The sequence below is a fragment of the Anomaloglossus baeobatrachus genome, chromosome 9 (genome assembly GCF_048569485.1).
Source record: "Anomaloglossus baeobatrachus isolate aAnoBae1 chromosome 9, aAnoBae1.hap1, whole genome shotgun sequence".
Taxonomy (NCBI): domain Eukaryota; kingdom Metazoa; phylum Chordata; class Amphibia; order Anura; family Aromobatidae; genus Anomaloglossus; species Anomaloglossus baeobatrachus.
The window spans coordinates 19,874,643-19,900,452 of record NC_134361.1 but is presented as its reverse complement, the minus strand read 5'-3'; the positions used below and the strand labels follow the sequence as shown (position 1 = coordinate 19,900,452).

The 25,810-nt window shown below is 51.2% G+C and overlaps 2 protein-coding genes across 2 annotated transcripts in view; one reads left to right on the top strand and one right to left on the bottom strand.

Annotated features, from left to right (window-relative positions):
- PFDN6 (prefoldin subunit 6) overlaps positions 1-5,185 on the bottom strand; it is a 12,998-nt gene extending 7,813 nt beyond the window's left edge. Inside the window, exon 1 of the mRNA XM_075323214.1 lies at positions 5,084-5,185. The gene's annotated coding sequence lies outside the window, so the exon portion shown is untranslated. The remainder of the gene's footprint in view (positions 1-5,083) is intronic.
- On the top strand, positions 5,174-25,810 carry B3GALT4 (beta-1,3-galactosyltransferase 4). Its single transcript, XM_075323213.1, has 2 exons — positions 5,174-5,265; positions 23,543-25,810. The coding sequence occupies exon 2, from the start codon at positions 23,726-23,728 to the stop codon at positions 24,782-24,784; it is 1,059 nt and encodes a 352-aa protein (XP_075179328.1). The 5' UTR covers positions 5,174-5,265; positions 23,543-23,725; the 3' UTR covers positions 24,785-25,810.

Genomic DNA, 25,810 nt, shown 5'->3' with positions numbered 1-25,810 from the left:
CAGGGTCCTCTCTCCACCATCAGTGCGAGCAGTGCAGGGTCCTCTCTCCACCATCAGTGGGAGCAGTGCAGGGTCCTCTCTCCACCATCAGTGCGAGCAGTGCAGGGTCCTCTCCCCACCATCAGTGCGAGCAGTGCAGGGTCCTCTCTCCACCATCAGTGCGAGGTCCTCTCCCCACCATCAGTGGGAGCAGTGCAGGGTCCTCTCTCCACCATCAGTGGGAGCAGTGCAGGGTCCTCTCTCCACCATCAGTGGGAGCAGTGCAGGGTCCTCTCTCCACCATCAGTGGGAGCAGTGCAGGGTCCTCTCTCCACCATCAGTGCGAGCAGTGCAGGGTCCTCTCCCCACCATCAGTGCGAGCAGTGCAGGGTCCTCTCCCCACCATCAGTGCGAGCAGTGCAGGGTCCTCTCTCCACCATCAGTGCGAGCAGTGCAGGGTCCTCTCCCCACCATCAGTGGGAGCAGTGCAGGGTCCTCTCTCCACCATCAGTGCGAGCAGTGCAGGGTCCTCTCTCCACCATCAGTGCGAGCAGTGCAGGGTCCTCTCCCCACCATCAGTGCGAGCAGTGCAGGGTCCTCTCTCCACCATCAGTGCGAGCAGTGCAGGGTCCTCTCCCCACCATCAGTGCGAGCAGTGCAGGGTCCTCTCTCCACCATCAGTGCGAGCAGTGCAGGGTCCTCTCTCCACCATCAGTGGGGGCAGTGCACAGTCCTCTCTACTATCAGTGCGAGCAGTGCAGGGTCCTCTCTACCATCAGTGTAATCAGTGCACAGTCCTCTCTACTATCAGCGCGCTATGTACCGAAGAAAACAAATCACTTAAGAATAAAGAATTTTTATACTTCCCTGTCTCCATCGCTGCTGTCTCTGCCTCTGATGTTACTTCCGGGCCCGCTCATTATGCTTACTGCATAATCGTTGCAGTCAGCGGGGACCCAGAAGTAACAGCAGTGCTGGAAACAGGCAAGTATACCAGCTCAAATGTATATTTATTTGAGCTATACTATACTATAAAAATAGTCTTGGTGAAATGGTGGAGGGGAATGAGGGTAAAGCCAACCTGCTGAATGACTTTTTTTCTACGGTTTTTATACAAGAAAATGCCATGGCAGATGACATGACCAGTGATACCATAAATTCACCCATGAATATTACCTGCTTAACCCAGCAGGAGGTACGCCGCCGCCTCGAAATCACTAAGGTTGACAAATCTCCGGGCCCGGATGGCATACACCCCAGAGTACTACAGGAATTGAGTTCTGTGATAGATAGACCATTATTTTTAATCTTCTCAGATTCCTTAATAACAGGGTCGGTACCGCAGGACTGGCACATAGCAAATGTGGTGCCAATATTCAAAAAGGGGACAAAAACTGAGCCGGGAAATTATAGGCCGGTAAGTTTAATCTCTACGGTTGGTAAAATCCTTGAGGGTTTCTTAAGAGATGCTATACTAGAGTATCTCAAGAAAAATAACCTTATGACAGAGTATCAACATGGGTTTATGAGGGATCGATCCTGTCAAACTAATTTGATCAGCTTCTATGAAGAGGTAAGTTCAAGCCTGGACCAGGGAAATGCAGTGGATGTTGTGTATATGGACTTTTCAAAAGCTTTTGATACGGTGCCACACAAAAGGTTGGTACATAAAATGAGAATAATGGGGATAGGGGAAAATATGTGTAACTGGGTTAAAAACTGGCTCAGTGATAGGAAACAAAGGGTGGTTATTAATGGTACGTACTCGGACTGGGTCTCAGTTCATAGTGGGGTACCACAGGGGTCAGTATTGGGCCCGCTTCTTTTCCACATATTTATAAATGACCTTGTTGGGGGGCATGCGGAGTAGAATTTCAATATTTGCAGATGATACTAAACTCTGCAGGGTAATCAATACAGAGGAGGATAATTTTATATTACAGGGAGATTTATGTAAATTGGAGGATTGGGCTGAGAAGTGGCAATTGAAGTTTAATGTAGATAAATGTAAGGTCATGCACTTGGGTAGAGGAAATAACATTTATGATTATGTACTTAATTGTAGAACACTGGGTAAAACAGACACAGGAAAAGACTTGGGTGTATGGGTGGATGGTAAACTTCACTTTAGTGGACAGTGTCAGGCAGCTGCTGCCAGGGCTAATAAAATAATGGGATGCATTAAAAGAGGTATAAGTGTTCATGAAAAAAAATATAGTTCTACTTCTGTACAAGTCACTAGTGCGACCGCACTTATATACTGTGTACAATTCTGGTCACCGATATATAAGAAGGACATAGCTGAACTGGAGAGGGTGCAGAGAAGAGCGTCCAAGATTATTAGAGGAATGGGGGGGCTGCAATACCAAGACAGGTTATTAAACTTGGGGTTATTTAGTTTGGAAAAACGAAGGCTTACAGGGGATCTAATCACAATGTATAAATATATGAGGGGACAGTACAGAGACCTTTCCAAAGATCTTTTTACACCTAGGCCTGCGACTGGAACACGGGGGCATCCGCTACGTCTTGAGGAAAGAAGGTTTAATCATAATCACAGACGAGGATTCTTTACTGTACGAGCAGTGAGACTATGGAACTCTCTGCCGCATGATGTTGTAATGAGTGATTCACTACTAACATTTAAGCAGAGCCTGGACGCCTTTCTTGAAAAATTTAATATTACCAGTTATGTATATTAGATTTTATGACAGGGTATTGACCCAGGGAACTAGTCTGATTGCCGGATGTGGACGAAGGAAGGAAATTTTTTCCCCATTGGAACTGGTTTGCCACATTGGGTTTTTTTTGCCTTCCTCTGGATCAACATGTTAGGCTACGGGTTGAACTAGATGGACTTAGAGTCTCCCTTCAACCTTAAAAACTATGATACTATATAATAAATAGCTTCTGGGCTCAAACCCTTCTAGAGACAGGCGGCTGAACTAAATCAATATTAAATGGTATAGCAGGAATAATTGTATGATATAAATATTCTACTGTCAGATATCAGAATATCATGCAGCCCATAATCAATACTATTGTAAGAATTAAATTAAAATATTAGTGCCGTATAATCACAGTAATACATTCAATCTTAGAACATAGGTAAGTCTATTAACCAAATGGAGCAATAATACAGGTAGATGCAATATCGCAGCTGAGAATAGTCCAAATGCAACCACATATAACCGATGAAGTCAAATTTCGCCCACACTGGTTATTAACCGCCTCAGAAAAATGATCCAGGGAACACTTAACCAGAGATGACTGGGGAAGGAAGGGGGAGAGGGGGAGAGGGTGAGGAGAGGGGGAGAGGGGGGGGGAGAGAGGGAGAGGGGGAGAGGGGGGGGAGAGGGGGAGAGGGGTAAGCTGGATGCACTTTACTTTGATCCAATGATATTCCAAGTGTGCTGGACCAATGTACAGATAGACAGACCGCAGCCACAGGTGTGAGCTCAAAAAAACGAAGGCTGCATAGGTCCAACAAGAAAATACCACAGGAGGAGAAGAGTGTTTTGCGGGTCTATCCCACGAGGTGCACTAAGCTGGACCACCCCACGATGTCTGGATATAGGCGCTCACAGATTGAGCAGGCAAGGTGTGTAGTCTGCACTTGCGGTGACGTCACCAAGAAGTAAGACGGCTGATTAGGTTAGCAATCTTATGCGTTGTGAAGCTCTATGGGTTTCTTTGTCAGGGTGGAGTATGTCACTCTGAATAGGATTGTGAGCCTTATCAGCTGCCGTACTTTTTGGTGACGTCACCGCCAGTGCTGACTCCATATCTTTCCTGCTCGATCTGTGAGCGCCTAAGGCTACTTTCACACATCCGGTTTTTGCTCTGCGGCACAATACGGCGCTCTGCAGAAAAACCGCAACCGTTTTTTTTTGCCGCCGGTTGCGGGTTTTTTTGCATAGACTTACATTAGTGCCGTATTGTGCCGCAGGCGCTTGCGTTCGGTCCGGTTTTTGCCGCATGCGGCAGATTTAGCCGATGCCGCGGCCGGATGGAACGTTGCCTGCAACGTTTTTTGCTCCGGCAAAAAACCCGCATCGCGCCACATCCGGCCGCTGCGGCGCATTTTCAATGCATGCCTATGGACGCCGGATGCGGCGCGATGCGGAAAAAAAAAACGCATCCGGCCGCCGCATGCGGTTTCTTCCACTGCGCACGCTCACTAGCGTGCCGCAACCGGAAAAAAACGGACCGGCCGCATGTAAAAACTTATGCAAAGGATGCGGTGTTTTCGCCGCATCCGTTGCATAGGTTTCACAGCCGGATTGAGCCGCACGGCTCAAACCGGATGTATGAAAGTAGCCTAAGACTTCCCTGAATCATTTTTCTGAAGCGGTTAATAACCAGTGTGGGGGAAATTTGACTTCATCAGTTATTTGTGGTTCCAATTGGACTATTCTCAGCTGCGATATTGCATCTACCTGTATTATTGCTCCATTTGGTTAATTGTCTTACCTATGTTCTAAGAGTTATTGTATTATTACTGCCATTACTGTGATTATATGGCCCTAATATTTTATTACTGTAATGATTATGGGCTTCATGGTGTCCTAATATCCAGGAGCAGAATATTTATATCATACATTGATTCCTATTATACCATTTACTATTGGTTTAGTTCAGCCGCCTGTCTCTAGACGGGTTGAGCGCAAAAGCTATATATTATATACATTTGGCCTTTTATGCACCAGTACTGGGAGGGGGTTTCTTGCTGCTCTTCTCCTTATGTTGTGTACTATGGTTCTTAAAGCGGCGCTGATGGTTTTCTGTCATTAAGTATAGCAGCTTGTGCTGTCCGTGTGCCATGCGGATATCACACGGACAGCAGAGGGACAACACACACACACACACACATTATATATATATACATACATACACTATGGACAGTGAAAAACGTTAGTGTTTTGCACGAACGTGTGAAGGAGGCCTAATACATGGACCTGATATTGTCATGGAGGAGGATGAGCTGCTCTCAGACACTGGGGAAGCCCCACACAGAGAAATAACATGTATTGTGCTGGGATCTGTAGTTCTCCTCTGCCCGCACATTCACACCTTCACTCGCGGTAATGACGCGTTATTTTACCGTTGCTCCGTTCTGCAGCGTGCGGTGCCGTTCTCAGTTTTCGCCCGGAAGTAGTTCCTCACTTCCGCCTTCAGCTGTCACCATGGAGACTGCCTCGCCCAGAAGTCTCCGCGCAACTTTATTGTGATGAAGCGAATGAACAACGGACAAAGCGCGGAATGCGGAGAACAGGGATGAGGAAGGTGAGAAACCGGGAGCCCCGCACCCCCTCCCCCCCGCCACAGCCGGGAGCCCCCGCACCCCCTCCCTCCCCGCCACAGCCGGCAGCCCCCGCACCCCCTCCCCCCCCGCCACAGCCGGCAGCCCCCGCACCCCCTCCCCCCCCGCCACAGCCGGCAGCCCCCGCACCCCCTCCCCCCCCCGCCACAGCCGGCAGCCCCCGCACCCCCTCCCCCCCCGCCACAGCCGGCAGCCCCCGCACCCCCTCCCCCCCCGCCACAGCCGGGAGCCCCCGCACCCCCTCCCTCCCCGCCACAGCCGGGAGCCCCCGCACCCCCTCCCCCCCCGCCACAGCCGGCAGCCCCCGCACCCCCTCCCCCCCCCCGCCACAGCCGGGAGCCCCCGCACCCCCTCCCCCCCCCCGCCACAGCCGGCAGCCCCCGCACCCCCTCCCTCCCCGCCACAGCCGGCAGCCCCCGCACCCCCTCCCTCCCCGCCACAGCCGGCAGCCCCCGCACCCCACATTGTAGAGCTGTCCCTTCCCGGTGCCCCCCGTCTTTATTTTCCTTCCCATTATCCCTCTCTTATCTCCCCCATTATGACGAGTTTTTCTTCTTCATTCATTTTAAATGTAAAATTCAATTTTCTTTTTTTATGATAAAATAGAGAAATAGTCCAGAAAATCTTCCCATCCATTTTCTGCCCAGTAACAGACAGGCGAGGGCTGCAGAACGCTGCTGGATCCGGGGTTGTCGCCCTCTGCAGATACACCGGCTTCTGCTCTTCTGGGATTTCTGTGCGATTTTGGATCTGTGACTATTTTAGCCCCTTATCTAGAAAAACATTTTGTGAGGTGACAGTGATATTGGGGGAGGCCGGGGTCACAGTCTCCATAATAGGATGGGTCTGGGGTCCGGGGTCACAGTCTCCATTATAGGATGGGTCTGGGGTCCGGGGGTCACAGTCTCCATTATAGGATGGGTCTGGGGTCCGGGGGTCACAGTCTCCATTATAGGATGGGTCTGGGGTCCGGGGGTCACAGTCTCCATTATAGGATGGGTCTGGGGTCCAGGGTCACAGTCTCCATTATAGGATGGGTCTGGGGTCCGGGGTCACAGTCTCCATTATAGGATGGGTCTGGGGTCCGGGGTCACAGTCTCCATTATAGGATGGGTCTGGGGTCCGGGGTCACAGTCTCCATTATAGGATGGGTCTGGGGTCCGGGGTCACAGTCTCCATTATAGGATGAGGCTGGGGTCCGGGGTCACAGTCTCCATTATAGGATGAGGCTGGGGTCCGGGGTCACAGTCTCCATTATAGGATGAGGCTGGGGTCCGGGGTCACAGTCTCCATTATAGGATGAGGCTGGGGTGCGGGCTCACAGTCTCCATTATAGTATAAGGCTGGGGTCCGGGGTCACAGTGTCCATTATAGGATAAGGCTGGGATTCGAGGTCACAGTGTCCATTATAGGATGAGGCTGGGGTCTGAGCTCACAGTCTCCATTATAGGATGAGGCTGGGGTTCGGGGTCACAGTCTCCATTATAGGATGGGTCTGGGGTCACAGTGTCCATTATAGGATGAGGCTGGGGTCCGGGGTCACAGTGTCCATTATAGGATGAGGCTGGGGTCTGAGCTCACAGTCTCCATTATAGGATGAGGCTGGGGTCCGGGGTCACAGTCTCCATTATAGGATGGGTCTGGGGTCCGGGGTCACAGTCTCCATTATAGGATGGGTCTGGGGTCCGGGGTCACAGTCTCCATTATAGGATGAGGCTGGGGTCCGGGGTCACAGTCTCCATTATAGGATGAGGCTGGGGTCCGGGGTCACAGTCTCCATTATAGGATGAGGCTGGGGTCCGGGGTCACAGTCTCCATTATAGGATGAGGCTGGGGTGCGGGCTCACAGTCTCCATTATAGTATAAGGCTGGGGTCCGGGGTCACAGTGTCCATTATAGGATAAGGCTGGGATTCGAGGTCACAGTGTCCATTATAGGATGAGGCTGGGGTCTGAGCTCACAGTCTCCATTATAGGATGAGGCTGGGGTTCGGGGTCACAGTCTCCATTATAGGATGGGTCTGGGGTCACAGTGTCCATTATAGGATGAGGCTGGGGTCCGGGGTCACAGTGTCCATTATAGGATGAGGCTGGGGTCTGAGCTCACAGTCTCCATTATAGAATGGGGATGGGGTCCGGGCTCACAGTCTCCATTATAGGATGAGGCTGGGGTCCGAGCTCACAGTCTCCATTATAGGATGGGGCTGGGGTTTGGGCTCACAGTCTCCATTATAGGATGGGGCTGGGGTCCGGGGTCACAGTTTCCATTATAGGATGAGGCTGGGGTCTGGGGTCACAGTCTCCATTATAGAATGGGGCTGGGGTCCGGGCTCACAGTCTCCATTATAGGATGGGGCTGGGGTTTGGGCTCACAGTCTATTCTAGGACTGGGCTGGGGTCCGGGCTCACAGTCTCCATTATAGGACGGGCCTGGGTGCGGGCTCACAGTCTCCATTATAGGATGAGGCTGGGGTGCGGGCTCACAGTCTCCATTATAGGATAAGGCTGGGGTCCGGGGTCACAGTGTCCATTATAGGATAAGGCTGGGGTCCGGGGTCACAGTGTCCATTATAGGATGAGGCTGGGGTCCGGGGTCACAGTCTCCATTATAGGATGAGGCTGGGGTCCGGGGTCACAGTCTCCATTATAGGATGAGGCTGGGGTCTGGGGTCACAGTCTCCATTATAGAATGGGGATGGGGTCCGGGCTCACAGTCTCCAATATAGGATGGGGCTGGGGTTTGGGCTCACAGTCTCCATTATAGGATGAGGCTGGGGTCTGGGGTCACAGTTTCCATTATAGGATGAGGCTGGGGTCCGGGGTCACAGTCTCCATTATAGGATGGGTCTGGGGTCACAGTCTCCATTATATAATGGGGTTGGGGTCCGGGCTCACAGTCTCCATTATAGGATGGGGCTGGGGTTTGGGCTCACAGTCTCTATTCTAGGACTGGGCTGGGGTCCGGGATCACAGTCTCCATTATAGGATGGGCTGGGGTCCGGGGTCACAGTCTCTATTCTAGGACTGGGCTGGGGTCCGGGATCACAGTCTTCATTATAGGATTAGGCTGGGGTCCGGGCTCACAGTCTCCATTATAGGATAGGTCTGGGGTCCGGGGTCACAGTCTCCATTATAGGATGAGGCTGGGGTCCGGGGTCACAGTCTCCATTATAGGATGGGTCTGGGGTCACAGTCTCCATTATATAATGGGGCTGGGGTCCAGGCTCACAGTCTCCATTATAGGATGGGGCTGGGGTTTGGGCTCACAGTCTATTCTAGGACTGGGCTGGGGTCCGGGATCACAGTCTCCATTATAGGACGGGCCTGGGTGCGGGCTCACAGTCTCCATTATAGGATGAGGCTGGGGTGCGGGCTCACAGTCTCCATTATAGGATAATGTGAGCAAGGATGGTTGACCTTAGGGAGATCAACATCCACCACTGCGGAGACACCATCACGTGTTTCTCAACGCAGTGATTCTAGAGCAATGCCCCCTGGGAAATATTCAAAGCAAGAAGGCCTGCGGAGACACCATCACATGTTTCTCAACACTGGCAGGAAAGTTTCCTGCGTTGAGAAACATGTGATGGTGTCTCCGCAGGCCTTCTTCCATTATAGGTTAAGGCTGGGGTTCGGGGTCACAGTCTCCATTATAGGATGAGGCTGGGGTCCGGGGTCACAGTGTCCATTATAGGATGAGGCTGGGGTCTGAGCTCACAGTCTCCATTATAGGATGAGGCTGGGGTCCGGGGTCACAGTCTCCATTATAGGATGAGGCTGGGGTCCGGGGTCACAGTCTCCATTATAGGATGAGGCTGGGGTCTGGGGTCACAGTCTCCATTATAGAATGGGGCTGGGGTCCGGGCTCACAGTCTCCATTATAGGATGGGGCTGGGGTTTGGACTCACAGTCTCCATTATAGGATGAGGCTGGGGTCCGGGGTCACAGTCTCCATTATAGGATGAGGCTGGGGTCTGGGGTCACAGTCTCCATTATAGAATGGGGCTGGGGTCCGGGCTCACAGTCTCCATAATAGGATGGGGCTGGGGTTTGGGCTCACAGTCTCCATTATAGGATGAGGCTGGGGTCTGGGGTCACAGTCTCCATTATAGAATGGGGCTGGGGTCCGGGCTCACAGTCTCCATAATAGGATGGGGCTGGGGTTTGGGCTCACAGTCTCCATTATAGGATGAGGCTGGGGTCTGGGGTCACAGTTTCCATTATAGGATGAGGCTGGGGTCTGGGGTCACAGTCTCCATTATAGAATGGGGCTGGGGTCCGGGCTCACAGTCTCCATTATAGGATGGGGCTGGGGTCCGGGCTCACAGTCTCCATTATAGGAGGGGGCTGGGGTTTGGGCTCACAGTCTCTATTCTAGGACTGGGCTGGGGTCCGGGATCACAGTCTCCATTATAGGATGGGCTGGGGTCCGGTGTCACAGTCTCTATTCTAGGACTGGGCTGGGGTCCGGGATCACAGTCTTCATTATAGGACAGGCCTGGGTTCGGGGTCACAGTCTTCATTATAGGACAGGCCTGGGTTCGGGGTCACAGTCTCCATTATAGGATGGGGCTGGGGTCTGGGCTCACAGTCTCCATTATAGGATGAGGCTGGGGTCCGGGCTCACAGTCTCCATTATAGGATGAGGCTGGGGTCTGGGGTCACAGTCTCCATTATAGGATGGGGCTGGGGTCCGGGGTCACAGTCTCCATTATAGGATGAGGCTGGGGTCCGGGGTCACAGTCTCCATTATAGGATGGGCCTGGGTCCGGGGTCACAGTCTCCATTATAGGATGGGCCTGGGTTCGGGGTCACAGTCTCCATTATAGGATGGGCCTGGGTCCGGGCTCACAGTCTCGATTCTAGGATGGGGCTGGGTCTGGAGTCACAGTGTCCATTATAGGATGAGGCTGGAGTCACAGTCTCCATTATAGGATGGGGCTGGGGTCCGGGGTCACAGTCTCCATTATAGGATGGGGCTGGGGTCTGGGCTCACAGTCTCCATTATAGGATGGGGCTGGGGTCCGGGGTCACAGTCTCCATTATAGGATGGGTCTGGGGTCTGGGCTCACAGTCTCCATTATAGGATGCGGCTGGGGTCTGGGCTCACAGTCTCCATTATAGGATGCGGCTGGGGTCCGGGCTCACAGTCTCCATTATAGGATGCGGCTGGGGTCTGGGCTCACAGTCTCCATTATAGGATGCGGCTGGGGTCTGGGCTCACAGTCTCCATTATAGGATGCGGCTGGGGTCCTTTTTTTAAATCAGGTTCATTTTTATTTAACATCAAAATTATACAACACATAAAATAATTCCCTCCATAGAAATATCACAGAAAGGGAAAAAACCTTTAGTCAATAAGAAAAACCACACAAATAACATAATAAACAATGCACCCGCAGTCCACGTCTCATTTCAATATGGGTCTCAAAGTGCATATTATTTCCCAATATATTCTCCATAGTATAGCTTACCCAGCATCATTATGACATTATATATATATATATACACATATACATACACGCACGCACGCACACACATATACATGCACACACATATACATACACGCACGCACGCACGCACACACATGTACATGCACACACATGTACATGCACACACATATACATGCACACACATATACATGCACACACATATACAAGCACACACATTCCAGCAGTACGCATATCACCCTATTTGAGGAAATTTGTTAACCGGTCAGAAGGAGAAGGACCTGGTTGCTCGCACTGTCCTGCAGTAACGCCGAGGAGGGAAGGCCTGGGGTATCCAACCATGCCCCCCAGATCTTATAGAACTTTTTCAATGCATTTCTTTTAAGGTATACTCCTCTCTCCAGTCGAAGTATAGCGTTTACTCTTTCCCTAAAATCCCCGATGACCGGAGGCGCTGGGTCCAACCAGTGGTAGGCCAACAGTTTCCTAGCCTGGTACAAGAGACGTGTAATACCGACCATTACCGGCGAACTCAAGTCCACCCCCCCCCTCCAGTAGACCCAGGATACATATAATAGGTCTTGGCTGTAGACGGATATTGAAAACTTGTCTAACCAAATCTAGTACTGCCCTCCAGTAATCTTCAATGTTCCCACAGGACCACATCATATGCATCAGATTCGCACCTTCCTGTCCGCACCTAGGACACAGATCATCCATCCTAACTCCCATCTTATGCAATAGACTAGGCGTCCTATATACTCTATGTAACAGGAATAGCTGTGACAGTCGTTGGCCTTCAGATACAGTAAGGCTTGGAGTCTGAGACAGGACCTCACCCCACTGTTCCTCTGTCATAGGGCCTAGGTCCCTCTCCCACTTCTCTCTAGCCTGCAAAGGGAATTTGTCGAGGTGTCTAGATAACATCACTGTATACAACCTAGAAATAATACCATAGGAGCGATCAGATGTCAACAATTCAGTAAGAGTGTGATTCCGCTCTATCCTAATGTCCATACGACGTGTCTGTGTCTCATAGGCATGATGGAGCTGCAGGTATTGGTAAAAGGAATTGTGCGGTATCCCAAACTCAGCTTGAAGCTGGTCAAATCTTTTAAGTATATTATTCTGAAGAATCTGAGACACCTGATGCACCCCCCTGCTCACCCACATTCTCCAACCCGGGAGTCTCTGCAGCTCCGCCAGTCCACGATTATGCCATAAGGGCCAGTACTCAGTCATTCCTGATATTCCCAGCAACTGCTTCCCTCTATCCCACACCTTGTACATCAATGATAATGTTGGATATAATGTTCCTCCTCTGGGTGAGTATCCTGCATCCAAAAAAGCCACTGGGTGTCCCCATTCTGCAAGGCATGGGGCTGGGGTCCTGGCGGTGTTATGTTCTCCCCCTCCATGTCTGTATGGACCTTGTGCACAGTCATGGGGAGCAGAGAGGGATTTTCCCCAAACTGTTCCCATAGGGCCGGTGTCACACTTGCGAGTGGACTCACATCACCCGGCACGGCTGCAGGCTCTCCGGACAGGAGCGTGCAGCTACTTGTATTTCTATGCAGCTGCACACTCCCGTGAGGAGAACGTGCGGCTGTGCGGGGTGTTTCGACTCGATTCTCACGTGGGTCATACTCCAGTATGACGCCGGCCTCAAGCTGAAGTTACACTTGTCCACTATGTCTTGTGCTTAAGTATTCAGATTTCTCTCCACCTGAGTTAATGAGAAGCTGTCAGGCCCCTCTGCCTCTGCCCGATCCCTCCAGGCCCATATTCCCTCCCTGTATAATGCTATTCACTAATATGAATGTTTAATAAAAACTACTGCTACCTAGTGATGGGCGAGTGGTAAGTATTCATGTTCGGATAAAGCTTAGTGAATACCGAGCTCTATTCCAGTATTCGTCACCACCAGAGAAACGCTCGGGGTCCCAGAAACGCTCGGGGTCCTCACTGATTTGCATCAGGTTTGTTCTTTGTGACGGATACCGGAATAATACTTTGGGATTTGTTACAAGTAATTTCTTTGTCGCTCCTAATTGGGAGACCCAGACAATTGGGTGTATAGCTACTGCCTCCGGAGGCCGCACAAAGTACTACACTTAAAAGTGTAAGGCCCCTCCCCTTCTGGCTATACACCCCCCCGTGGGATCACGGGTTCCTCAGTTTTTTGCTTTGTGTGAAGGAGGTCAGACACGCACGCATAGCTCCACTGTTTAGTCAGCAGCAGCTGCTGACTATGTCGGATGGAAGAAAAGAGGGCCCATACAGGGCCCCCAGCATGCTCCCTTCTCACCCCACTTTCTGTCGGCAGTGTTTGTTAAGGTTGAGGTACCCATTGCGGGTACGGAGGCTGGAGCCCACATGCTGATTCCTTCCCCATCCCCATTAGGGTTCCGGGTGAAGTGGGACTTTACCGGTCTCCAGGCACTGAGACCGTGCTCCATCCGCATCCCCTGGAGAAGCCGCTGGATATGGAGCTGAGTATCGTCAGGGACAGACCCTGCTCCGTCAAGGTACTCTGTGTCCCCGTGCATACCGCGCGCACACTGCAGCATGGCTGGGTGTGTTAGTGCGCCGGGGACATCAGCGCTGCTGCGCTTGTGCCATTTCCTCACTACAGCTTGGCTGAGTGGGTAGACTTAGGGCGAACGGTCGCGCCGGCCGCTGGGGTCAGTCACACTGCGACGCGGCTGGGACTTGTGGTGCGCTGGGGACTTCCGCGCTGGCCGTGCATATATCACGGCCGCGCTTATTACTACAGTCCCCGGCTTTTGCGGCCTAGTTCGTCTCGTTCCCGCCTCCGCACCTGCCAGTCAGGAGGAGGGCGGGACGCCGTACAGAGCATCAGCGCTGAGGGCTGGAGTCTGTTTTACATACTCCAGCCCTCACACCAGGCACAGTAGGACGCAGTTTCCCGCACTTTGTTTGTGGCACGCCCACGGTCCGCCCCTCTTCACAGGACGCCGGCAGCCATTCCTGTCTGCACGCTGAGCTGGAGAGGGGAGCCTGGGAGACCCAGACACGGGATTCTACGACCTCATACCCGCTTTTCAGCGGGCGGTAAGCAGCCCTCAAGGGCTCACCCCCACTTGTGCCGTTGTGTACTTGGTATTTTGTGTTTGCAAATACTTTTCACTGTACAGTCGCTGGTGATTCTCGGCTATATACCCTCCTAGATTGCAAGGAGGCAACAGCATGTCGTCCGTTAAACGCAAGGGTGCCAAGGCACAGACTTTATATGCTGCCTGTACCGCATGTGGGGCTACTCTACCGGCAGGTTCCACTGACCCCCATTGTGTGCAGTGCTCGGCCCCTGCAGCACTTGCTCAGCCGGGGCCTCTGCTAGACGTGACCCAGGGTGTACCACCTGTGAATGCTGTCCAGGTGACAGGAACGGAGTTTGCAGCTTTTGCTGATAGATTGTCTATGACAATGTCTAAGATTCTTGAAACATTGCAGTCTAGACCAGTAACTCAGACCACGGACACTGTTGAATCATTGCTCCCTGGTCCCCCTCAACTGGAACACTTCCGGGCTCCGGGGGTGTCACATGCACCCCAGGGTGACGGCTCTGACTCGGACGACAGTCCCAGACAGCCTAAGCGGGCTCGCTATGAGGGGCCCTCAACTTCGTCTCACTGGTCAGGATCCCAGCGGGATGAATCTATGGGTGATGAGGCGGATGTAACTGATCAGGATTCTGATCCTGGGACCGCTCTCAATCTGGATGCACCGGATGGTGACGCCATAGTGAATGATCTTATAGCGTCCATCAATAAGATGTTAGATATTTCTCCGCCAGCTCCTCCTGAGGAGGAGTCAGCGTCACAGCATAAGAAATTCCATTTCAGATATCCCAAGCGTAAATTAAGCTCTTTTCTGGACCACTCTGACTTTAGAGACGCAATCCAGAAACACCACGCTTATCCCGATAAGCGGTTTTCCAAACGGCTTAAAGATACACGCTATCCTTTTCCCCCTGACGTGGTCAAGGGCTGGACCCAGTGTCCCAAGGTGGACCCTCCAATCTCCAGGCTTGCAGCTAGATCCTTAGTTGCAGTGGAAGATGGAGCGGCACTTAAAGATGCCACTGACAGACAGATGGAGCTCTGGTTGAAATCAGGGCTGTGGAGTCGGTAAGCCAAACCTTCGACTCCGACTCCGACTCCTCAAATTCTCTTGCACCGACTCCGACTCCGGCTCCGACTCCGACTCCGGCTCCGACTCCGACTCCTACATATATTGCTTAGTTAGGTGAAAAATTTATTGTAGTACATGAATATGTGTATGTGAACATCAGACATTTAATAATTTTTATGATACGATAATCAAGATATTTGGATAGAACATAAAATATATTTATTGGAATACAACTTTAGAACACAAAAAACTGTAATAAATTGTAAATATGTAATACACTATGTAATATACAGTAGATTACATATATATAGTGTGTGTGTGTTTGTGTATATTACATAGTGTATTACATATTTACAATTTATTAGTTTTTTGGGTTCTAAAGTTGTATTCCAATAAATATTTTATGTTCTATCCAAATATCTTGATTATTGTATCATAAAAACAATTAAATGTCTGATGTTCACATTGTACTACAATAAATTTTTCACTTAAATATAAGCATTATACTAAATGTTATTATTTAGTAAAATATTCAGCACATTCTGCATTGCACTCCTGTCCCCAATTTATTATATATTTTAGGAGTCGGAGTCGGTGCATTTTATACCGACTCCGACTCCACCAAAATGAGCTCCGACTCCGACTCCACGACTCCGACTCAGACTCCACAGCCCTGGTTGAAATCCATCTATGAAGCTATTGGAGCGTCGTTGGCGCCAGCATTCGCAGCCGTATGGGCACTCCAAGCTATTTCAGCTGGGCTTACACAAGTCGACACTGTCACACGTACATCTGCTCCGCAGGTGGCACCATTGACCTCTCAGATGTCTGCATTCGCGTCTTACGCGATTAATGCTGTCCTAGACTCTACGAGCCGTACGGCGGTGGCGTCAGCCAACTCCGTAGTTTTACGCAGAGCCTTGTGGTTGAGGGAATGGAAGGCAGATTCTGCTTCCAAGAAGTGCTTAACCAGTTTGCCTTTTTCTCGTGACCGATTGTTTGGTGAGCGTTTGGATGAAATCATTAAACACTCCAAGGGTAAGGATTCATCCTTACCTCAACACAGACAAAACAAACCCCAACAAAGGAGGGGTCAGTCTGGTTTTCGGTCCTTTCGAGGCTCAGGCAGGTCCCAATTCTCCTCGTCTAAGAGGACTCAAAAGGATCAGAGAGGCTCAGATTCTTGGCGGACTCAATCACGCCCAAAAAAGACAGCAGGAAGAACCGTCACCAAGACGGCTTCCTCATGACTCTCAGTCTCCTCTTTCCGCATCCTCGGTCGGTGGCAGGCTCTCCCGCTTTGGCGACATTTGGCTGTCACAGGTCAAAGACCGTTGGGTGAGAGACATTCTGTCTCACGGGTACAGGATAGAGTTCAGCTCTCGTCCTCCAACTCGTTTCTTCAGAACTTCTCCACCGCCCGACCGGGCCGATGCTCTGCTGCAGGCGGTGGCCGCTCTAAAGGCGGAAGGAGTGGTGACTTCCGTTCCTCTTCAGGAACAAGGTCACGGTTTTTACTCCAATTTGTTTGTGGTGCCAAAGAAGGACGGGTCGTTTCGTCCCGTCCTGGATCTAAAGTTGCTCAACAAACACGTAAAAACCAGGAGGTTCCGGATGGAATCTCTCCGCTCCGTCATCGCCTCAATGTCTCAAGGAGATTTCCTAGCATCAATAGACATCAAGGATGCTTATCTCCACGTGCCGATTGCGCCAGAGCATCAGCGTTTTCTACGCTTTGTTATAGGAAGCGAACACCTGCAGTTCGTAGCGCTACCTTTCGGGCTGGCGACAGCCCCTCGGGTCTTCACCAAGGTCATGGCTGCAGTAGTAGCAGTCCTGCACTCGCAGGGTCACTCTGTGATTCCGTATTTGGACGATCTACTTATCAAGGCACCCTCTCAAGAGGCATGCCAACACAGTTTGAACGTGGCACTGAAGACTCTCCAGAGTTTCGGGTGGATTGTCAACTTTGCAAAGTCAAATCTAACCCCGACCCAATCACTAACATATCTTGGCATGGAGTTTCATACTCTCTCAGCGATAGTGAAACTTCCACTGGACAAGCAGTGCTCGCTGCAGACAGGGGTGCAATCTCTCCTTCAGGGCCAGTCGCACACCTTGAGGCGCCTCATGCATTTCCTAGGGAAAATGGTGGCAGCAATGGAAGCAGTCCCTTTCGCGCAGTTTCATCTGCGCCCTCTACAATGGGACATTCTCCGCCAATGGGACGGGAAGTCGACGTCCCTCGACAGGGATGTTTCCCTCTCTCAGACAGCCAAGGATTCTCTCCGGTGGTGGCTTCTTCCCACCTCTTTGTCAAAAGGAAGGTCGTTCCTACCCCCATCCTGGGCGGTAGTCACGACAGATGCGAGCCTATCAGGGTGGGGAGCAGTGTTTCTTCACCACAGGGCTCAGGGTACGTGGACTCGGAAAGAGTCCACCCTTCAGATCAATGTTCTGGAAATCAGAGCAGTCTATCTTGCCCTGCAAGCCTTCCAACAGTGGCTGGAAGGCAAGCAGATCCGAATTCAGTCGGACAATTCCACGGCGGTGGCGTACATCAACCACCAAGGGGGAACACGCAGTCGGCAAGCCTTCCAGGAAGTAAGGCGGATTCTGTCGTGGGTGGAAGACACAGCATCCACCATATCCGCAGTTCACATCCCAGGCGTGGAAAACTGGGAAGCAGATTTTCTCAGTCGCCAGGGCATGGACGCAGGGGAATGGTCCCTTCACCCGGACGTGTTTCAGGAGATCTGTCGCCGCTGGGGGATGCCGGACGTCGACCTGATGGCGTCACGACACAACAACAAGGTCCCGGTTTTCATGGCACGATCTCACGATCACCGAGCTTGGGCGGCAGACGCCTTAGTTCAAGATTGGTCACAGTTCCGGCTACCTTATGTGTTCCCACCTCTGGCACTGTTGCCCAGAGTGCTCCGAAAGATCAGGTCCGACTGCCGCCGCGCCATTCTCGTCGCTCCAGACTGGCCAAGGAGGTCGTGGTACCCGGATCTGTGGCACCTCACGGTAGGCCAACCGTGGGCGCTACCAGACCGTCCAGACTTGCTGTCTCAAGGGCCGTTTTTCCATCTGAATTCTGCGGCCCTGAACCTGACTGTGTGGCCATTGAGTCCTGGATCCTAGGGGCCTCAGGTTTATCTCATGAGGTGGTTGCCACCATGAGACAGGCTAGGAAACCATCCTCCGCCAAGATCTACCACAGGACGTGGAAGATATTCTTATCTTGGTGCTCTGCTCAGGGAGTTTCTCCCTGGCCATTTGCATTGCCTATTTTTCTTTCCTTCCTGCAGTCTGGGTTGGAAAAAGGTTTGTCGCTCGGCTCCCTTAAAGGTCAAGTCTCCGCGCTATCCGTATTTTTTCAGAAACGCCTAGCGCGACTTCCTAAGGTACGCACGTTCCTGCAAGGAGTCTGTCATATCGTCCCTCCTTACAAGCGGCCGTTGGAGCCCTGGGATCTGAACAAGGTTCTAATTGCTCTCCAGAAGCCGCCTTTCGAGCCTATGAAGGAGATTTCCTTTTCTCGGCTTTCACAGAAAGTGGCTTTTCTAGTGGCGGTCACGTCTCTTCGGAGAGTGTCCGAGCTGGCGGCGTTATCTTGCAAATCTCCCTTCCTGGTGTTTCACCAGGACAAGGTAGTTCTGCGTCCAATTCCAGAGTTTCTTCCCAAGGTGGTATCTTCCTTTCATCTCAATCAGGATATCACTTTACCGTCTTTGTGTCCGCATCCAGTTCACCAATTCGAAAAGGGTTTGCATTTGTTGGACCTGGTGAGAGCACTCAGGATCTACATTTCCCGCACGGCGCCCCTGCGCCGCTCGGATGCACTCTTTATCCTGGTCGCTGGTCAGCATAAAGGGTCGCAAGCTTCCAAATCCACCCTTGCGCGGTGGATCAAGGAACCAATTCTTCACACCTACCGTTCTGCTGGGCTTCCGATTCCATCTGGACTGAAGGCCCATTCTACCAGAGCCGTGGGTGCGTCCTGGGCATTACGGCATCAGGCTACGGCTCAGCAGGTGTGCCAGGCGGCTACCTGGTCGAGTCTGCACACTTTTACCAAGCATTATCAGGTGCATACCTTCGCTTCGGCGGATGCCGGCCTAGGTAGACAAGTCCTTCAGGCGGCGGTGGCCCACCTGTAGGAAAGGTCTGCTTGACAGCCCTATCACGAGGTATTCTTTTACCCACCCAGGGACTGCTTTTGGACGTCCCAATTGTCTGGGTCTCCCAATTAGGAGCGACAAAGAAGAAGGGAATTTTGTTTACTTACCGTAAATTCCTTTTCTTCTAGCTCCAATTGGGAGACCCAGCACCCGCCCTGTTTTTTCTTAGGGATTTTGTTTTTCGGGTGCACATGTTGTTCATGTTAATAAGTTCAGTTCTCCGATGTTGTTTCTCGGATTGAATTTGTTTTTGAAACAGTTATTGGCTTTCCTCCTTCTTGCTTTTGCACTAAAACTGAGGAACCCGTGATCCCACGGGGGGGTGTATAGCCAGAAGGGGAGGGGCCTTACACTTTTAAGTGTAGTACTTTGTGCGGCCTCCGGAGGCAGTAGCTATACACCCAATTGTCTGGGTCTCCCAATTGGAGCTAGAAGAAAAGGAATTTACGGTAAGTAACAAAATTCCCTTCTTTTATTCGCTCATCACTTATAACCTGAGCTAATTAGGCTTTGAATAGGCGATGGGGCGTTGGCTCACCAGACTAGTGGGATCTTTTTCCATGCTATCATGCCCTCAGGACCGTTATAATGTGATTTCCATGAGCCGGCATCACCACCAGGTAATGGAAGTCTCGCTCATGCTTGTGGCTCATTTTGGCGCATCAGTGCCATTCAGAAGCCGGGTGGACGCTTCCCGGCGTTATTGTCCACATTGCTTATGATCACCGGATGGTCAGAAGACGGCTCACTTACACCCGGCTTCTAAGGCACAAACTGCTGAAATGATCTAAGAAAAAAAACAAAAAGCCAGCACCAAATGTGCACTTCAGCACTAAACATTCCAAACTGTACTTATTATAAAAACATTTTTGAGATTTTTGGCAAAAAATTGCAATTTCTTGAGCCACCTCGCCACGTCACGGCAAATCTCATTTGAAGCAGTCCTACACTAAAATATTTTTATAAAATGTGCCATACGGCCTCACATATGAATAGTAGAACTGCTCTTAGCAGCACTCACCTGGTCTATTTCAATCCCGTACCCATGACTGAGTCATGGCTGTGGGCGGGACAGGTCCAAGCAAATGCTGCATGAAGTAAATAGCCCGTGGACAAAGCCTGATGACTTAATGTGAACAGTCACCAACCGCCAAAATCCAGACCTGTCCCGCCCACAGCCATGACTCAGTCATGGGTACGGGATTGAAATAGACCAGGTGAGTGCTGCTAAGAGCAGTTCTACTATTCATATGTGAGGCCGTATGGCACATTTTATAAAAATATTTTAGTGTAGGACTGCTTCAAATGAGATTTGCTGTGACGTGGCGAAGCAGCTCAAGAAATTGCAATTTTTTGCCAAAAATCTCAAAATTTTTTTTATAATAAGTACAGTTTGGAATGTTTAGTGCTGTAGTGCACATTTGGTGCTGGCTTTTTTGTTTTTTCTTTGCTGAAATGATCTGTGAGATTTTCAGGAGCTGCGGTGACTCCGGCTGATGGAAATTATGTTATCACGCCCACAGAAACATGGCCGGCTAGTCTGGGGAATCAAAGCCCCTACAACTAGTCACAGGCCTAATTACCATAGGGACAGCGAGGGTTATAAGTTTGTTTTGTTTTTTTTTTTTAAATATTCATATTAGTGAATAACTTAATATAGGGCAGGAATTTGAGCATATAGGTAACAATGCTGCTGGGTTGGAGGACATTGGGGACCTGACTTGTTCCCTTTAAGATGTTGATACCGCCCCTGAGCATTGTCCTCCTCCACCATCTGTACAATGGGCACAATACAGTCAGGGAGTAAGGTTCTTCATTTACCAAACCCAGACTCCTCCATCAGACACAGATAGAGCAGTGTGATCCATCATTGCACAGATCATGACTCCTTCAGGGTCCAGTGGAGGCGGATTTACACAGCTTCATCTAACGCTGAGCATTGTGCTTGGTGATGTACGGCTCGGCATTGTGCTTGGTGATGTACGGCTCGGTATTGTGCTTGGTGATATACGGCTCGGCATTGTGCTTGGTGATATACGGCTCGGCATTGTGCTTGGTGATGTATGGCTCGGCATTGTGCTTGGTGATGTACGGTTCAGCATTGTGCTTGGTGATGTACGGTTCGGCATTGTGCTTGGTGATGTACGGCTCAGCATTGTGCTCGGTGATGTATGGTTCGGCATTGTGCTTGGTGATGTACGGCTCGGCATTGTGCTTGGTGATGTACGGCTCGGTATTGTGCTTGGTGATATACGGCTCGGCATTGTGCTTGGTGATATACGGCTCGGCATTGTGCTTGGTGATGTATGGCTCGGCATTGTGCTTGGTGATGTACGGTTCAGCATTGTGCTTGGTGATGTACGGTTCGGCATTGTGCTTGGTGATGTACGGCTCAGCATTGTGCTCGGTGATGTATGGTTCGGCATTGTGCTTGGTGATGTACGGCTCGGCATTGTGCTTGGTGATGTATGGCTCGGCATTGTGCTTGGTGATGTACGGCTCGGCATTGTGCTTGGTGATGTACGGCTCGGCATTGTGCTTGGTGATGTACGGCTCGGCATTGTGCTTGGTGATGTACGGCTCGGCATTGTGCTTGGTGATGTACGGCTCGGCATTGTGCTTGGTGATGTACGGCTCGGCATTGTGCTTGGTGATGTACGGCTCGGCATTGTGCTTGGTGATGTACGGCTCGGCATTGTGCTTGGTGATGTACGGCTCCTGCACAATGCTCCCGGTGGTCGCAGTGTTTGTGCTGATGTTATGATGTTATTCTGCAGTTATGGGGTCAGCAGAGTGGTTCTGTCCTCTGCTCCTCAGCACTTGGCCCCCCGCTCTGTAACATTACGGGGTCTGCACTTCATGGCTGAGTTACTGCAGCTCCTTACACTTCTCAGTATCGGACTTGCATGGGGCTGGAGGATATACGTTGGGGGCAGCGAGGCCGGATGACAAATCAGACTTTTCCTTCATCCCACGTCTTATCGTTCTCCAGCCTTTATTCTGTGTTGGGGGCGGTAGTTCCATAAAAATGAAGGACTACCCTGTTGTGAGAAGAGGAACTGTGGACGTCCCAGAAGCCGGCTGTACACGGGCACATACTGGGTGCACGGATTTCCTTTAATTCGTGATCTCAGCGCCGGCTCCTTCTCCTCATCCTCTTTCTGAATTCTTCCCATTATTCTGGGATTCCTGACCCGTTTGCATGGCCGCCCGTCATGATGAATCGCGCTCTGCCGGGGATCAGGGTATGGTTCTGGGCGTGGAATTTATTCCCAGATGTAATAATGCCAGGTTTTTCATGTAATTGCAGGCTGTTCTGTGTTACCTCATATTTCAGTTTTTCGTTTCCGACATGTTAAGATCTCTGATTGCTGAAGGTGTCGCCGTTCATTGTTTGCGTTCTGGATTTAGGGGTGCTTCACACACAGCGAGCTCACTGCCGAGATCGCTGCTGAGTCACGCTTTTTGTGACGCAGCAGTGACCTCATTAGCGATCTCGCTGTGTGTGACACTGAGCAGCGATCTGGCCCCTGCTGCGAGATCGCTGCTCGTTACACACAGCCCTGGTTCATTTTCTTCAAAGGCGCTCTCCCGCTGTGACACACAGATCACTGTGTGTGACAGCGAGAGAGCGACAAATGAAGCGAGCAGGAGCCGGCGTCTGACAGCTGAGGTAAGCTGTATCCAAGATAAACATCGGGTAACCAAGGTGGTTACCCGATATTTACCTTAGTTACCAGCCTCTGCAGCTCTCACGCTGCCTGTGCTGCCGGCTCCGGCTCTCTGCACATGTAGCTGCTGTACACATCGGGTTAATTAACCCGATGTGTACAGCAGCTAGGAGAGCAAGGAGCCAGCGCTAAGCAGTGTGCGCGGCTCCCTGCTCTCTGCACATGTAGCTGTATTACACATCGGGTTAATTAACCCGATGTGTACTGTAGCTAGGAGAGCACGGAGCCAGCGCTCAGTGTGTGCGCTGCTCCCTGCTCACACAGCTAAGCGGTGTGCGCTGGTAACTAATGTAAACATCGGGTAACCATACCCGATGTTTACCTTAGTTACCAGTATCCGCAGCTTCCAGACGGCGGCTCCGTGCAAGCGCAGCGTCGCTTGCACGTCGCTGCTGGCTGGGGGCTGTTCACTGGTCGCTGGTGAGATCTGCCTGTTTGACAGCTCACCAGCGACCATGTAGCGATGCAGCAGCGATCCTGACCAGGTCAGATCGCTGGTCGGATCGCTGCTGCATCGCTAAGTGTGAAGGTACCCTTAGAATGAGTGTTCTTATCTTCTCACAGCTGAGTATTTGTTAAGGTTGTATCCAGCCATAAAGCGCAGAGTATTTCAGGAGATTATTGCTTTGGGAACGGCCATGCCGGTATCCGGATCTTCTCCCTGGGTGTGCCCATGTCTTACATGTAGTGACTGACCCAATGTTTCTTTGTTTTTCAGCGGAGTTCGGCAGAATCCTCTGTGTGCGGCCGCCTCTTCACGAGCCCCCGGGACTGATCGTATGAGGACTGTGGACGTCTCCTGGGCTCGGCTCTCACTGGACGAGGCCGTTAGCTGCACCATGTGGCAGTAATATTTATTCCCGGCTCTTCTGTGATATGAGAAGACCTCAGTGCTGCCATCATGCTCCCATGTAATGCCGCCTTCCTGCGCCTGCTCTTCATCCACCGCCGGCACCACCGTTGGCCGCTTATCTTCCTTCTACTCTGTTTGATCCTTTATCTCAGTGTCTCGGGATATCTTGAGGAGTTCCTCTCCTGGTTTCTTTCCATATTTTACTCCACGTCATCTCACGTGTCTGCACCTCGAGTCTTGACCGTTCCCATCCCCCCGTTCCTGCTTTCTCCCGCCAGTGCCTGCTCATCGCCTCCATTTCTGCTGATCTTAGTGTCCAGCACACCTTCCCATAGAGACAGGAGGGATGCAATCCGTCAGACATGGGGGAGCCTCACTTCTTCCACGGCCTCCTCTTCTCTCACACTCTTCGTTCTGGCGGTACCCAAGTCACCGGATGAAAGAGCGGCTTTGATGCACGAGGCGGTGACACACAGGGACATCATCCAAGCTAATTTCACAGACTCTTACCGGAACCTGACACTAAAAACCATCACAGGGTTGACGTGGGCACTGGAGAAATGCCACGGCGCCAAGTACCTGCTCAAGACCGACGACGACGTTTTTGTGAACACAGTGTTTCTGACAGAATTCTTAAGAAAGGGAAGTGGTCTCCAGTACATGGGGCGGCTGCACTGGCATGTGAGCCCGTCCCGGGACCCTGACAGCCGACATTACGTATCGGAGGAATTGTATGGCGGTAACTATTTCCCTCCCTACTGCAGCGGCACCGGCTATATCTTGTCCCACGAAGCCGCTGCTCGCCTCCTGGAGCAGGTCAGGAGCGGCCCATGGCCGGCAGTGGAGGATGTATATGTCGGTATCTTGGCCCAGGCGGCTGGCATCACACCCAGACACGTTGCAAAAATTGCAGGATCCATGTCTGTGCCACACAGCACCTGCTGCTATCGAACCATGTTCACCTCTCACGGGCTGACGCCAAAGGGCATGCAGGAGGCGTGGAATATGCTGAAGGAGGCCGACAGTCACTGGTGCCCATCCCTGGCACTGCTCTATTGCAGATTATTTGGGCAGCTTGTGGAAAAGGGAGGAGACGGGGTTCACTGAGGACGAGATCTAATTCTTCATGTTGCTTCCATGCGAACAGTTTCACTGGATATCATATTAAAGAGTTAATTCCAAGAATATCACCGCACTATGGCGGCACATGGAGCGATTACACCTCCTATAAGGGTGGCACTGTGCGTCCTAATACGTCCTGGACCTCTCGTGACCATTTCTACCTGATTATACCTTCACATCCAAAGCCGCGTTCACCATTCCCTTTCTCCACTTGGTAATTTCTGCACAACCAGCGCTGAGATAATTGCATGTTGCTGGATTCACCCACAGTCATTTTATGTCATGGAGAAATCTGCCACAAAATCCACGTGACACACAGACCTGGCTGTGGATTTGCAGCTGAATTGTTGCAGTGCAAAGTGTCAAATCCACAGACTAAATACATGTGCAGGTGGGTTCAGCGTTGTATTTGCCTGTGGCATATAAATTATGGCACGTGCCCCCCCGGCCTCCTCTTACCGCACTGCGTCATAACATTTCATGCCTTCTACATGAGGTTATTTTTCGGCACATGATGTTGCGAGAAACCCGAGCACGAGAAACGAGAAGTGTGACCGCAGCTCGTGGGGTTTAATTATAGCCGAGGTTCTCGACATGTGGTACATGTACCCCGGGCATCCACAACAGGGGTGCTCGCACTGGGTAAATGTGGTTTTAGTGGTAATTGATGTACTGTAAAACTGGATTATAAACAGGCTGTATTCACACACAGCAGATTCACTGCAGAAAACCATGTAGTGCTGCTAAAACAGCCCCAATCAGACGCCCGAAAATAATGTTGTTACCAGAGACCAGGCGTTTAAAGGGATAAAAAGCTAAATGGCCGAGCTCTGAGGAGTGAGGCAAATGTGACTGTAACATATACAAACCAGACAGCGCAGCAGCCGCTGTGAGCGCCATGACGTCTGCAAACATTGGAAGAAGGCCCAGTGCCCACGCTGCGTATTTTGCCGCAGATTTTCAGAATTCTGCATGTCCATTGTGAAGCCGGCAAAGTCTATGAGAATTCAG

Bases quoted from the DNA above. Each gene is read 5' to 3' on its own strand.
- B3GALT4 (XM_075323213.1), top strand. From the start codon at position 23,726: ATGCTCCCATGTAATGCCGCCTTCCTGCGCCTGCTCTTCATCCACCGC.